We start from the raw sequence: 14,272 nt of genomic DNA, 5'->3' as shown, positions 1-14,272 counted from the left end.
ACAAACAAACAAACAAAAAATTACACTTTATATTTTATTTATTAACCCAGTTTCCCTCAAGAATACAATTAAAGATTTATAATTTCCTGTTTGACCGAGTATTTGCTTTGCATCTAGTGTCTCCTGTGGTGTCCTTCTGAATATTTCTCTTTCTGTAATATATTTTTGGCAGTGACATGTTCTGATTCCTCCTCCTGACAATCCTCACACAGACCCCTGGGGTGGAAATAGTGCTTGTTCAGCTGTGACGTCAATTTGTAGGCCAACCCGGTAATAATTCAAATAGTTATTTTCATATTTTGTTCTACTACATACAGTTAATAAACTGTATACATAAACAAGATACTTATCTTAATAGAACAATGACCAACATTTAAAAATCTCAAAATCTCTTAATTGACATAACAGTAAGTCTTTCTGTAAGCTTTGAAACAATGCGTATTGTGAAAAGAGCCATACAAATACATTTGACTTGACTAGTCCTCTTCCACTGTAAAATAATTATGAAATGCAAAACAACAAAAGTTTTGGCTAGTGTGTGCATGTGTATTTTTCAGGGACACCTGAATAGGCTACACACTGACTCATGGGGCCTCGTGTCACCGTGGTGACCTAAATTGAGGTCCCCATGAAGAAACAAGCTTATAAATAATATATATATATATATATATATATATATATAATATATATTTTTTGAGAATGTAAAACTGCAAAACGTTTCCTGTAAGGGGTAGGTTTAGGTGTAGGGCGATAGAATATACGGTTTGTACAGTATAAAATCCATTACGCCTATGGAGAGTCCCCACAAGGATGAGAGGGTGCTGGCTGCAGAGCCAAATGGGAGGAGCTGTTTGTAATGGGTGGAGCTAGACACCCAACTACTCCCTAACCCTACCCCTTACCCTATCGCTAAACATAACTCCACCCATTAGTTCACACAGAGGTGGAGCTAGACATCCAGAGAGGGGGAGCTGGAGGTCATTTGGCTCTGCATTGAGCAGTACTTGACAAGGATAGCGACACTGCCACCTAACGGCTATTCCTTGCAACAGCCCTACTTTTAAATCGATGCCTGCCATGCGGTTTCTCATTTGTCGGTTTTTATTTATTTATTAAAAATAACCCTCTAACACTAATGTTTTCTATTCTTTTTTTGATGCTATTTACTTCTTTTCTTTTTATTTATTATAAAAATAAATTGACCCTCTAACTTTATAATAAAAAAAACTTGTTACTTTGTTAGACTAACCAGGACTTCTCACAGCACTTACATAATATTGCTCTCTTTTTTGGTTTGATTGCTTGTTGTCCTTATTTGTAAATCACTTTGGATAAAAGTGTCTGCTAAATGACTAAATGTAAATGTAATAAATTCAACTGAATAGCCGGTTAAGTGACCACTTGCGACTGATGAAACGATGCCATTACATTTCGGTTACACAGATAAATAAATGATGCATTTGACCAGTTATCACTTCAGCAATGCTGTATTCTTTTGCTGCATACATAGTGTGCTTGCCTCTTTGTATTTGATTTCTCTTTGAGAAAACTGATTCTTCCTGATTTTCTCTAAAAAAACTTTTTAAAAAGTGTCTCATTATTTCGGAAATACAGAGCCCAGACAAAATACATGCTTAAATGACACATGCAACATCACATGAGTTCCTCAGGCTTGGAAGCACTGCCACAGCTGGCTGGACGGTAGAAAATATGTAGAAGAGAAATGTAGCCCTTTTCTGCCACAGTTTATCTCAAGAATCATGCTGAGAAGACGTGCGTAAATGTAGCCAGTTACAGACGGCAAAAAAATCCTCTGACAAAGTCGAAAAATACAGTTCTACATAATACATATACATTTCGTATAGATGTCACATGTCTTAACTCCCCCATCCACCAGTATGCACGCTCACTGCCGCGCATGCGCAAACAGAACCAAAATAATGATGCCGTGGCTAGCCTTCGTTTAACAGGGCGCGATGGGCGGGGTTTAGAGAAATATCAGCCAATCAGAGTGCCCCACGACCAGTGGGCATGATGTCCGCTGGCCCGACAGCTATGCGAATGTCCAGTGTGTCTGTAGGAACTTTATACGTTAATTCAGTGATTTGACGGAGGAAAGAAAAGTAAACATGGTTGCCATAAGCCCAGTGGCGCACAAACTACTAAACTACGTTCCTTTTTTACTAGTTTTGATCGATCTTCGATACGAAGGTAAGTGGTCAGTTCTATCGTTTAAGAAATGATTTTTAACCAGTTTTGTATGTGTTCATCTTCATGGCAGTTATTTAGAGAAAGTGACTTTGTTTTTATAAATGAACTCAAAGAAAGTCAGTGAGAGATGAAAAATCCCAGCTGTTTAGATGTCTACACGTTACTCATGAACTTCATATGGAGAACTGTTATAATAGTCCAGAAACACGCTGCTGAGGATCCAGTTACCTGTCAAGCAAAGTTTTTTATTTTTTTATTTAGTTTTTGTTTTGTTATTTTGTCTATAGCATTTTTCTGTTGTACTGCTCTAAAGGAATACGGTGATTCCATTGCAACAATGCATGTTGTCTGTCACGGTTTCACTTCACTAAAATGTGTACTAATCTAGTCTTCCTGACTCTGTTGTACTCTGCTCGACGCTAGTGGACACGTTTGAGGCATACTATGCTATTGCCATATACTCACTGTACACTAATGTGCACTACTCCATGAACTTCATATGGAGAACTGTTATAATAGTCCAGAAACACGCTGCTGAGGATCCAGTTACCTGTCAAGCAAAGTTTTTTATTTTTTTATTTAGTTTTTGTTTTGTTATTTTGTCTATAGCATTTTTCTGTTGTACTGCTCTAAAGGAATACGGTGATTCCATTGCAACAATGCATGTTGTCTGTCACGGTTTCACTTCACTAAAATGTTGTACCTGTTGTAACTGTTGTACTCTGCTCGACGCTAGTGGACACGTTTGAGGCATACTATGCTATTGCCATATACTCACTGTACACTAATGTGCACTACTCCAGTGTGCTATACTGCTACTACTGAACACGTGATTCAGGTATTGCATGTGTACCTTATTGTGCTATGTGGCTCATCTAGATTAAAACGTATTTGCCTTTCACGTGTATTGCAGGGGTTAATGGAGGGAAGGATGGTGGTGTTGAGAATCATCTGGAGATGGGGAAGAAGCTTCTGGCTGCTGGACAGCTGGCAGATGCTCTCTCTCACTTCCATGCTGCTGTTGGTGAGTACTGGATCTTTTTACATGAGAACTTAAATGAAATCTTGTGTGTAATGCATTCTTTTCCACACAGTGCAGTTTCGATGTCCATACACACATATACTCTTTTTTTTATTATTAATAAATTAATTTAATTTAAATATTATTATTTTTTTAATTGTCAGATGGTGATGCCAAAAATTACATGGCGTACTATAGGAGAGCAACTGTGTACCTTGCCATGGGAAAGTCAAAATCTGCATTACCAGACCTGAGCAAAGTCATCGAACTTAAACCGGACTTCACATCGGTGGGTTCTCAGAATCATTTCACACTTTAAAATATGTACAACATTTTTACATGATTTACCAAAACCTGTGTAACCAGTGTTTCGTCTTAATCCACAGGCGAGACTTCAGAGAGGAAACCTACTGCTGAAACACGGCAAACTTGATGAAGCAGAAAGGGATTTCAAAAAAGTGGTGCGTGGCATTTGATTAGCATTAGGGATGCACCAATTGGACACCGGTTGATCATTACCTGCCATCCTTAACTGGTCGGTTATAATAACACCCGATTGTGAATTGATTTCTGTAATTTTACTGTATAGTCCATTTTTCTGTAGCATATGGTTTAATATTAAAAGTGGTTCTTTTAAAAATAAATATTTTAGTATCGGTTGAACATAATGCTAAAATACAGGCTGTTGGTATTGGCAACTGAATGGTATTTTCTGATCAGTGCACACCTAGTTATCATGTCCACATAAATCTTCTGAAGAAAATGACAGTACATTCTATATCACATGAACATTTCAATTGTAATACCTATGAGGAAACAATATTTAATTAAGTCTCTCTGAAGTGCCCTCATCCTTCTCCAGAGTATTCTTAGTTGGGTGAGTCAGTGGGGTATATTTCCTGTCATTACCCCAAAGGCTTCGTTTAACCTGCACAATTGAACTGTTCTGCTGTTTTGGCACTTGCTTTCTGTTCATTTTCTTAAGTGACACATTTTTTTTGCATTTTAGCTCAAATCAAACCCAAGCAGCAGGGAAGAGCAGGAGGCACAGAGCCAGCTGAAGAAATCTGATGAAATTCAGAGACTGGTGGGCCAGGCACAGAGCGATTTCACCCGCAGAGACTACGGCTCTGCTGTATCACACCTTGACATTATCATTGATGTGAGTTAACCTGGATCAGGCTTATTATCATTAACTAAACCTAGAACTATAGCCAAGAAAACAACGTATCTTTGTTTTTTGAAAAACGTAAACTTACGTAAATAAATAAAAAGTAAGAAAAACTATATATGCATATTTAAAAAAAACATCAAAAGCTACTAAAAATAAAAAAAACAACAAAATTACTAAAACTTCAATTAAAATGAAAGTGAAAACGGAAAATATAAAAAATACAATCTTGTTTGAAATATTAACAGAAGCTATAATAGTATATCAATGACTATTAATGTAACAAACTTAGAAAGCTCACCAGACTGCTGAAAAACTGATCCGAAGAAGTGTGTCCCAAAACGGCTATATTCCGTAAATAACAATAAAAAAAATAGAACATAGAATCTAATTAGAAATATTAAGATATCTATAATAGTATACCAATGATACTAAAATAACAGTGACCTTAATTTATGTCCCTACTTTAGTAACTCAAAAGTTTAAATGGTCCTTCAAGAGGTTCCTGTTTCCTGTAGGTGATCCAGGTGCTTTTGTCCTGTGCTCAATAAGGGCACTCTTTGTTCAGTAATGTCATCATGTTTGCTTTGGAGGAACTGTAAACAGAACAAATATCATATTAACTGCCAATAGCAAGGTATTATTATTATGAATATTATTAAAAAAACAAGATTTGCCAAGTCCTTTTTATTTGCTTGTCATCTTTTCAGACGTGTCTTTGGGATGCGGACTCCAGAGAGATGCGGGCAGAGTGTTTCGTTCAGTTGGGTGAAATGGGCAAAGCCATCAGTGACCTCAAGGCTGCTTCAAAACTAAAAAGTGACAACACTCAGGCTTTCTACAAGCTCAGCACCATCTATTACAACCTGGGAGACCATGAGATGTCCCTCAAGTAAGACAACATGTAGTTATTAATGCTTTAGTTCTGGGAGTTTGGAGTTCATGTATGCTACAAAAGCATTTTAAGCCTACTAGCGTATTGCAGAATATAGACCTTAACCTATATTGCCTACTATGTTTTAATAATAGTATGTGAAATGAAATGCAATATATGCAAAGATAAATGTACAAGTAAGTGCCACACTATGCTGCATGTCCAAAGTGAGTGGTATCCAGTTTTCAGTCTGGTTATTTTGAATTTGTAATAAACGTTTAGCAGCTGGACCCATGCTTAATAGTGTGTGTGTGCGTGTTTTTTTTGCAGTGAGGTGAGGGAGTGTCTGAAACTGGACCCGGATCATAAGCAGTGCTTCAGCCACTACAAGCACCATCTATTACAACCTGGGAGACCATGAGATGTCCCTCAAGTAAGACAACATGTAGTTATTAATGCTTTAGTTCTGGGAGTTTGGAGTTCATGTATGCTACAAAAGCATTTTAAGCCTACTAGCGTATTGCAGAATATAGACCTTAACCTATATTGCCTACTATGTTTTAATAATAGTATGTGAAATGAAATGCAATATATGCAAAGATAAATGTACAAGTAAGTGCCACACTATGCTGCATGTCCAAAGTGAGTGGCATCCAGTTTTCAGTCTGGTTATTTTGAATTTGTAATAAACGTTTAGCAGCTGGACCCATGCTTAATAGTGTGTGTGTGTGTGTGTGTGTTTTTTTTGCAGTGAGGTGAGGGAGTGTCTGAAACTGGATCCGGATCATAAGCAGTGCTTCAGCCACTACAAGCAAGTTAAGAAGCTCAACAAACAGATACAAGCTGCTGAGGAACTGATCCAGCAGCAAATGTATGTCCCAATGTTGCTATATTTTGTAAAAAAAAAAAAAAACATTTTAAAGAATATAACATTAATAATAATATTGTGAGAGAGATTATTTTTCTTATTTTTACCGATGTTATTTTTTTAGGAATGTTTATTTTTTTTTATTGTTTTAAATTCCATATAATATAACACATCCATCCATTTTTCAAACTTGTCCTATGCAGGGTCACAGGGATTCCAGGATACCCTAAATATATAAAATACATTTTCATTAATTTATTAATTCATTTGAATTTAATTAACTAAAGAAATAGTACATACACACTATCATTCAAAAGTTTGAGGTCTGTAATTTATTAAACTTTTAAAAATTTTGAAATGAGTCTTTTATGCTCAAGGCTGCATTTATTTAATTAAAAATACAGTAAAAACAGTAATATTATTAAATATTTTTACACTTTAAAATAACTATATTCTATTTTAATATTTTAAATTGTAATTTATTCCTGTGATGGCAAAGATGAATTTACAGCAGCCATTTCAGTCTTCAGTGTCACACAATTATTCAGAATTTGTACTTAAGAATTCTTTTCCAAGATTCTTCAATGAATAAAAAAAATGCAGTTTAAAAGAACAGTTTTTATTTGAAATAGAATATTCTTTACTGCCACTTATGATACATTTGATTGAAACCCATTAAAGTGAATGCACACTCATTGACAAGCTAAAGAAACTAAATGATTGTTTTACTAAATCCCCAGGTACAGCGATGCAGTTAGTAAATATGAGTCTGTTATGAAGACTGAACCAAATGTTCCTCAATTCATTCTTAACGCCAAAGAACGCATGTGCCACTGTTTGTCAAAGGTGAGACTGAGCTCCTTGACCACAAGGTGTCGCTATCTACCAAAGCATACACTGCATCTGCGCGTAACTGATGTGAGTGATTATGTTTTGATCTTATTCCTCAGGACCAACAAACTGCCAAAGCCATCTCAGTGTGCAGTGAAGTTCTGAAAGCAGACCCTCAGAATGTGAATGCTTTAAAAGACCGAGCAGAGGCCTACCTCCAGGATGACCAGTATGAAGAGGGTAGATCTGGATATATGGACACTTTAAAAATAAATAAATTGAACCATTGTAACAGTTTTTATATTTTATTAATAACTGGGTGATGTTTTATACATAGGAAATTGGCTACTTTTTCCTCAAGATTGCTCTTAAAATGATGAGGTCAAGTGACCGAATTGTGTTCTTTTTGCAGCCATTAAGGACTTTGAGAGTGCTAAAGAACATAGTGAGAACGACCGGCAGATCAAGGAGGGTCTGGAAAGAGCACAGCGGCTCCTCAAACAGTCCCAGAAGAGAGATTACTATAAGATCCTGGGTGTAAAGAGGTTAGATAATACACACAACAACTCTGTGTCATCTGTTAATCAATGCAGAGGCCTAATACTTATTTTAAAGTAAGTAAACACTCTTATTAAACTGCTATGCTTGCAGAACCGCCCAAAAGAAAGAGATCCTGAAAGCATACAGAAAGCTGGCGCAGCAGTGGCATCCAGACAATTTCCAGGATGCAGAAGAAAAGAAAAAGGCAGAGAAGAAGTTCATAGACATCGCTCAAGCCAAAGAAGTTCTCACCGATCCAGGTATATTTTAGTGCCACATTTGTAGCTTCACTCTGTTGTTGCTCGGTTAATGTTCTGTGGTAATTAGTCCAGTTCTTCTGTTTCTCTGCAGAGATGAGGAGTAAGTTTGATCAGGGTGAGGACCCCATGGATCCAGAGAGTCAGCAGGGTGGGGGGCATCACCACCACCACTTCCATGGTGGCTGGGAAAACTTCCAGGGATTCAATCCTTTCGGTTCTGGACCTTTTAATTTCAAATTCAATTTCAACTAAGGCTCGGCCGAATAGACCTAGTGTATGTGCTGGAGTCAGCCTATAGGAACTGGCACCTTCTGAACCCGCCCACAGGCACGGCTTGCCTTCAAACACCGATCTCACGCTATCAAGTGATCCCGTTTGCTAACGGCCATTCTTCAAAGCAGCTATACTTTCAGGGATCTTCCAATCCAGAGCGTAAGGTTAATAATCAAGCAAAGTCTGTGAGCGCTGACCTTTTCATTCCCAAGAATAATATGTACATAGAAAACAATGCTATTTTTCTGTGAATCAAACTATGCTGTAAATAAGGAAATAAAGAGATATGAATGCTTATTTAAATTAACATGACTTTTTGGTCTGTTTTTACTATGACTGAAGAGCATAGCGATGTTTGATTAAACAAATTTGTGCAATCAAATGCTTTTAACATTAAAATGAATGAATTTAATAACCCAATGTATTATAAAAAACTTGTATCCCCTTTCAGAATAAAAATCACTTTATTCCTGAGAAAATCCACATCTTTGAACATCAAGGCATAGAAACAAATGTGTACAGAGTCAATGATGTAATATAAATAAAACAGGGAATGTAAAGGATCCGTCTCAATAATTGGGATACAGAGACAGTTTTAGAGAATGGATCTGCAGAGCTGACTTTGACAGCAATGAATATGGGAATTTGATCCCCCCCCCACCCACACCACACCACAGTAGTTTACAGTTGTATGGTTTATTCTGGAAATATACTGTATATCTTGGAGAGCGCTACTTGGTAGTGTTCAGACTTTCAATGGTAATTTAAAAGTGAATTTATTAGTGAGACCTTTGTTTTAAATCAACAATTTGCAATCACATAAACCTTTCATTTGCAAACACTGACTGTTAAAATATGATGACAGAATACTTACTGAAACTGTTACAAAAAAGGCCATGTGGAGTGAACTGTGAAACAGTATAAATATCTATAATCTTATCTGAAGGAATGTACACAATATTGATATGTATGTCCCTTATAAATATACACCAGTGCCACTGTAATTTCATAAACTGGCCAAACATATCAGATAACGCTGCAATTGTTTGAAATCTTTTTGTAAATTATTTATAAAAAGCTATGTCATTTATACAGTTTACATCTTGAAGTCTGAGAGCATTCAAACTAAACCTTCATTCAAATTCATATACTGTACATAAAAATGTCATGAAGTCCTTTAAAATGTTTCCTTGTATTTCCTCAGTGTTCCTGTTGTGGAAAACATCTCTGTATGGTTGAGTTCAAGATTCACAGGAAGATACTGTAGGTGCAAACATGAGCACTCAAGAGCTAAAGTTCATCACGTCGAGTGCCTGTTAAAATACAGATGATGTTTATGAACTGTGCTTTATACACAACGCTTACTAGAAAAAAAGTAATTTTAGTGATGACTAAGTCTTACCTACGTGCTGCGGTGATGATGATGATGATGATGATGATCTACCCTCAGTAATTTTCTCCTTCTGCTCCTTCACCCGTTTGAGAAACTGCTTTATCTCATTGTCATACTTGGACCATTCTGGAACAATCCTCACCGCTGCACTTAACTTGGGCTCTTTGGTCTTTGGGTTATTGCACTGCAATACATCAACACAAAGAAAACAGTCAATTGTGGTGGCAAAACACTTCCTTCAACCTTTTCCATCAGTGCTTAGAGTGGCCTTATTTAATTTCTTGAGCACTTAAAGTGAAAACTGCCAATGCTGTTCATCTATAATAGAGCTTGATATCCACACTTTCATGACTTCTGAGTCACAAAATACATTTTTACAACATAACAGCACTTTGATTGTGCCGCTGGCACAGAAAGTTCAGAAAAGTTACATCATATCAGAGAATAGACAGCAAAACAAAAAGCATACCACAACTGAGCTCAAACTGGTTACTAGTTTGGACACACCAGTTGAGAACCAGCAATTTCAATGTTTTTAACATTGATAATAAATAATGGTTCTTAAGCATCAAAATAAACATATAAAGATTAAAATACACTGAACAAAATTATAAACGCAACACTATTGTTTTTGCCCCCATTTTTCATGAGCTGAACTCAAAGCTAAGAACTAAGAAGATTTAGACAGATTTGTGAACAATATTTGAGAGAAATGGGCCTTTTGTGTACATAGAAAAAGTCTTAGATCTTTTCAGTGTAGAAAATATTTTTTTTTAAATTGTAAAATTTCAATATTACTGTTTTTCCTGTATTTAACATTTACAAACAAAAAGTCTTACCACCAACCTCAAACTTTTGAACGGCAGTGTAGATTAAGAATAAATTAACATTCACACAACACATCATATTGTAAGAAACATGAGGCTTAAAGTTCAAGACCCAATAGCTTTTCTGTTGAATCATCAGATTTATATAAAAATGTGTTCGTGTGCACAGAAAAGTAGCAGCAACTGTGCTAATGACAAACAATGTCTAAATACACTAGATCAACTGTATGACTGAATTTAAGAACTGAGTCTTTATGCAATGAACATGATTGCATTAAAGTTTCCATAAAGTATTTTCTAGTCATCTGATTAATATATATATATATATATATTAAACAAAAAGGGATTTAACTTTAATTAAATTAGTAATTAAACATTTTTAAACAGCAAAACGAATGAGCACCATATAGAGGAGAAAACGATTCATTATTATGGAACGGTAAAGCAATGATATTATGGGGTGACTGCAAGCACGTTGGCATGAAAATAAAAGAATAAAATGAACAAAAAAATGACAATTGCTTCCCTATAGTGTGTTTGAGTAAAAATAACCCCACACAGCACTGGAGTAAGACTTTCACAACTAAACTTGGTATACATTAATGAGGTGAGAGTGTGCTGGATGTAATGCGGAGGTCAGCACTCTTCTAAACCTGCATCAGACCTGAGTTCAGCCTGAGCTGCAGCCCTCACACCCATTTCCCTCACTGCCGTTTCCCTCTCCACCTCCCAGGAGCAGCCGGCAGAGAGGAAGTGGGTGTAAATGAGTCTACTATTTTTGTCGCTCTCTGTATGTGCGTTAGTCATAGTGGGAATGAAGAAATCTGGGTATGATCAGACTACAGGCATTTCAACCTGATATCACTTAAAATATCGTCTTCAAGGTGCTCTTTTTTTCAAATGAAACAAACCAAATTGATAGTTATTGCTGAAATTATAATCAGTGCCAAATACAATATGTGGGGTTATGCTAGGGGATATAAAATATCTAAACTCTAATGTTTATCTGTAACACTGTACAATAAGGTCTTATGTTTGGTAACATTAGTTAACTATATTAACTGTATCAGTTAACATGAATTATCAGCTATAAAACTTCTACAGCATTTAATAATCTTAGTATATGTCAGTTATGTTAATTTCAATATTTACCATTACATTGTTTTAGATAAAAAGTTATATCTTATAAAAAGTTATATAACAAGCAATTAACAATATTAATATTTTTATTAACGTATATTAACAAAGACTAATGAATGCTGTAATATATATATATATATATTAGGGCTGCACAATTAATCTAATTTCTAATCGCGATTACAATTATGGATGCCACAATTACATGATCGTTCAAAGCGGCAATTAATCGTTCAAAGTCCACTTATGTTATTCTGCGTGCGTAAGATGTTTTTTTTCCCTTTCTACATGTTATCTTAAGGGATTTTCCCATTATTTTAATTTTAGTTTTAGTATAACATTATAATATCATTCATATTTTTACTTTTTTATAATTTAAAGAAGAAACCAATCCGATGTATATTTGACATTTGAGGCTTAATTCTATAGAAAAGCACTAAAAGTTTTACAGTTAGAGTGTTTTCAGCTTGTTTATTTTCATATAAAAATACGGCATGCAGTTGCATAAAACAATGGTATAAACATCATTCAATGTAAATTGTGATAATCGTAATTAATAACCACAATTACAATTTCAAGAGCATAATCGACAATTATGATTTTTGTCATAATCGTGCAGCCCTTATATATATATATATATATATATATATATATAATAGTTCAGGTTTGCTAATGCCATTTACTGGCATCTTCCCAATGGGTCTCCCATTCCTGCTAAGCTGTAGTGTTTTGGTAGTTGAAAGATAGTGTGGTGTGAATGCATACTAACCAGATCTATGGTCTTGGCTGTAGTTTTGGAATTGTCATCACACCAGGTCTCACACCACAGCCACTCCTGAGGTAAGGACTTGATGGCTACTTGATGGATCATGTTGTTGGGAAGATCCTGTTAGCATCAAACCCCACAGAGAACATTCAAATTACATTAAAGTCTTCTCTAATGGTTAACATGTGTGATGTCAAGCACATACCTGGTCCAGGTTAGACAGACTGTTGGGATCTTGGCTTAAGGCTTGGTACTGCCCTCTGAGGCGGTCTCCAGCTGCGATCTTCCGGAATTTTTTTAAGTCCACCACATATAATGCACTGGAGAAAAAGGGCAACATTTATTAAATATTACACATATCATATAACAACAGAATCCTCTCAAAAATTTTTAAAATGTTACAGCAAATCTATAATCTATCAAGACAAAATTGACATTCTGTGATTTAAACATACGTTATTATGATTTGTTGTGGTCTAACCTGATGTGGTATTTCCTGTGTCCAAGATGAGAAGCCCAGTAGCCAGTCTTCCAAAAACGGTAGCCTTCCATCTCTCTTCGGCTGTCGCAGAATGGTGTGTACCCATAGGGGGCGCCCTCTAGAGCCAGATCTCTCAGCTCCTTCAAATCTGCCCTGACAATCTAAATATAAAGTGTGCTGGGTTATGTTTTGCAACTAGAAGGTATCACTATTTGCTAATGTGCTAACAGGATGAATTGTTGGAGAAGTGCCTGTGAATTCTCTTGGCTGCTATTAATAAAAAAATGGCAAACTGTAAGAAATGTATTGTTAAATCAGATTCACAGGTTGGAAATGGATGCATATCAACATGCAAAAACATAAACACACTATTTTTTTATATCTACATCTAAATCTGCTAAAATGTGCAGCATACAACAGAGAACACTGTACAGAGTACTGTTTCCCACAATGCAACAAGCTCTGCATGCCCTTCATGTAGTATGGATAAACTGGAAGTAATATCAGCCATGGTTTTTATTATCCTTTTCTTGAATCATTTTGTGTTCAGACCGCCAAGAATTGAGATTCACCCAAAAATGAAAATTGTGTAATTTACTCTCCCTCGTGCTGCGTGAAACCCTTCAGACTGCCGTTCATCTTAAAAACACAATTGAAGCTGTTTTTAATTAAACTGAAAGTCCATTCCCCCAAAACTTTGACGCTTCAAAAAGTTCATAAATACACTGGAAAAGCAATCCATTTGTGAATGGTTCCGAAGGGACACAATCATGTCTTGTATATGAACAAATTCAATTTAGGCTTTCATTCACATATAAACGGATCAACATCAACACACATCACATATGGTAAAAAGAAGCTCAAATGTAATGGCTTGACATGCAAAACCAAACCTCACTGTAATGAAGAGGAATCAAAGTCTTATGCGTTTGGAACAACATGAGGATGAGTAAATAATTACAGAATTTTCATTTGAATTTTCATCCATGAAATAGGATATAAAAAAAATGCAAAAAGCTGTAATTACTTCTGAGATGCCACTCACTGAATTTAACCTGGATTGAGATCATGTTTGTTGCTAAATGTACAAATATGCTTGTTTTTTAATTCAGAACCACTGTTTTTCTCATGCATAAGGTCACCTGATCAGCGTCTACAAAGATGATCTTGTCCACAGCCAGGGGGAAAAGCACATCCAGGAAAAGGATCTTATAACCCCAGATGATACGTTGCTTTTCTGTCTGCTGGTGAAGCCAGCGGGGCCACTTATACTGGACCAGCTCATACTGGAAACCATAAGCCTTCGCCATGTGAGAGATGGTGTCCTGTACACACACAAGCAGAAAGGGATAAACTACAGAGGACAACACATGCTATATCCAGCACAATATATCTATTAAAGGGGTCATATGATGCGATTTAAATTTTTCCTTTCTCTTTGGAGTGTTACAAACTCTTGGTGCATAAAGAAGATCTGTAAAGTTGCAAAGACTAAAGTCTCAAATCCAAAGAGATATTCTTTATAAAAGTTAAGGGTCAGCCACCCCTATGTAAAACGGCTCGTTCTAACACGCCCCCACATACCTACGTCACGATGTGGGAAGATTTGAATAACGCCG

General features: G+C 36.0%; 2 protein-coding genes across 2 annotated transcripts in view; one reads left to right on the top strand and one right to left on the bottom strand.

Annotated features, from left to right (window-relative positions):
• The first annotated feature begins 2,026 nt into the window (after positions 1-2,026).
• dnajc3a (DnaJ (Hsp40) homolog, subfamily C, member 3a) lies at positions 2,027-8,500 on the top strand. The gene is made up of 12 exons (XM_016237936.1): positions 2,027-2,211; positions 3,125-3,235; positions 3,397-3,521; positions 3,619-3,693; positions 4,242-4,394; positions 5,114-5,295; positions 6,029-6,148; positions 6,886-6,991; positions 7,096-7,216; positions 7,389-7,521; positions 7,628-7,776; positions 7,868-8,500. The coding sequence occupies exons 1-12, from the start codon at positions 2,130-2,132 to the stop codon at positions 8,026-8,028; spliced, it is 1,518 nt and encodes a 505-aa protein (XP_016093422.1). The 5' UTR covers positions 2,027-2,129; the 3' UTR covers positions 8,029-8,500.
• A 759-nt stretch (positions 8,501-9,259) lies between these two features.
• LOC107555197 (UDP-glucose:glycoprotein glucosyltransferase 2-like) overlaps positions 9,260-14,272 on the bottom strand; it is a 19,738-nt gene continuing 14,725 nt past the window's right edge. The window contains exons 24-29 of the mRNA XM_016237917.1: positions 13,796-13,978; positions 12,654-12,814; positions 12,378-12,492; positions 12,176-12,292; positions 9,456-9,626; positions 9,260-9,366 (exon numbers count right to left, since the gene is read on the bottom strand). Coding sequence (XP_016093403.1) covers positions 9,340-9,366; positions 9,456-9,626; positions 12,176-12,292; positions 12,378-12,492; positions 12,654-12,814; positions 13,796-13,978 — 774 coding nt within the window. The 3' untranslated portion in view covers positions 9,260-9,339. The remainder of the gene's footprint in view (positions 9,367-9,455; positions 9,627-12,175; positions 12,293-12,377; positions 12,493-12,653; positions 12,815-13,795; positions 13,979-14,272) is intronic.

This window comes from Sinocyclocheilus grahami, unplaced genomic scaffold (assembly GCF_001515645.1).
Source record: "Sinocyclocheilus grahami isolate Dianchi unplaced genomic scaffold, SAMN03320097.WGS_v1.1 scaffold527.1, whole genome shotgun sequence".
Lineage (NCBI taxonomy): Eukaryota > Metazoa > Chordata > Actinopteri > Cypriniformes > Cyprinidae > Sinocyclocheilus > Sinocyclocheilus grahami.
The sequence above is the reverse complement of the archived record's forward strand: the minus strand, read 5'-3'. Positions and strand labels throughout refer to the sequence as shown.

Coding starts and splice junctions, on each gene's coding strand:
- dnajc3a (XM_016237936.1), top strand. CDS start 2,130: ATGGTTGCCATAAGCCCAGTGGCGCACAAACTACTAAACTACGTTCCT. Junction 3,236..3,396: donor TCACTTCCATGCTGCTGTTG/GTGAGTACTGGA, acceptor TTTAATTGTCAG/ATGGTGATGCCAAAAATTAC. Junction 7,522..7,627: donor AAGATCCTGGGTGTAAAGAG/GTTAGATAATAC, acceptor CTATGCTTGCAG/AACCGCCCAAAAGAAAGAGA.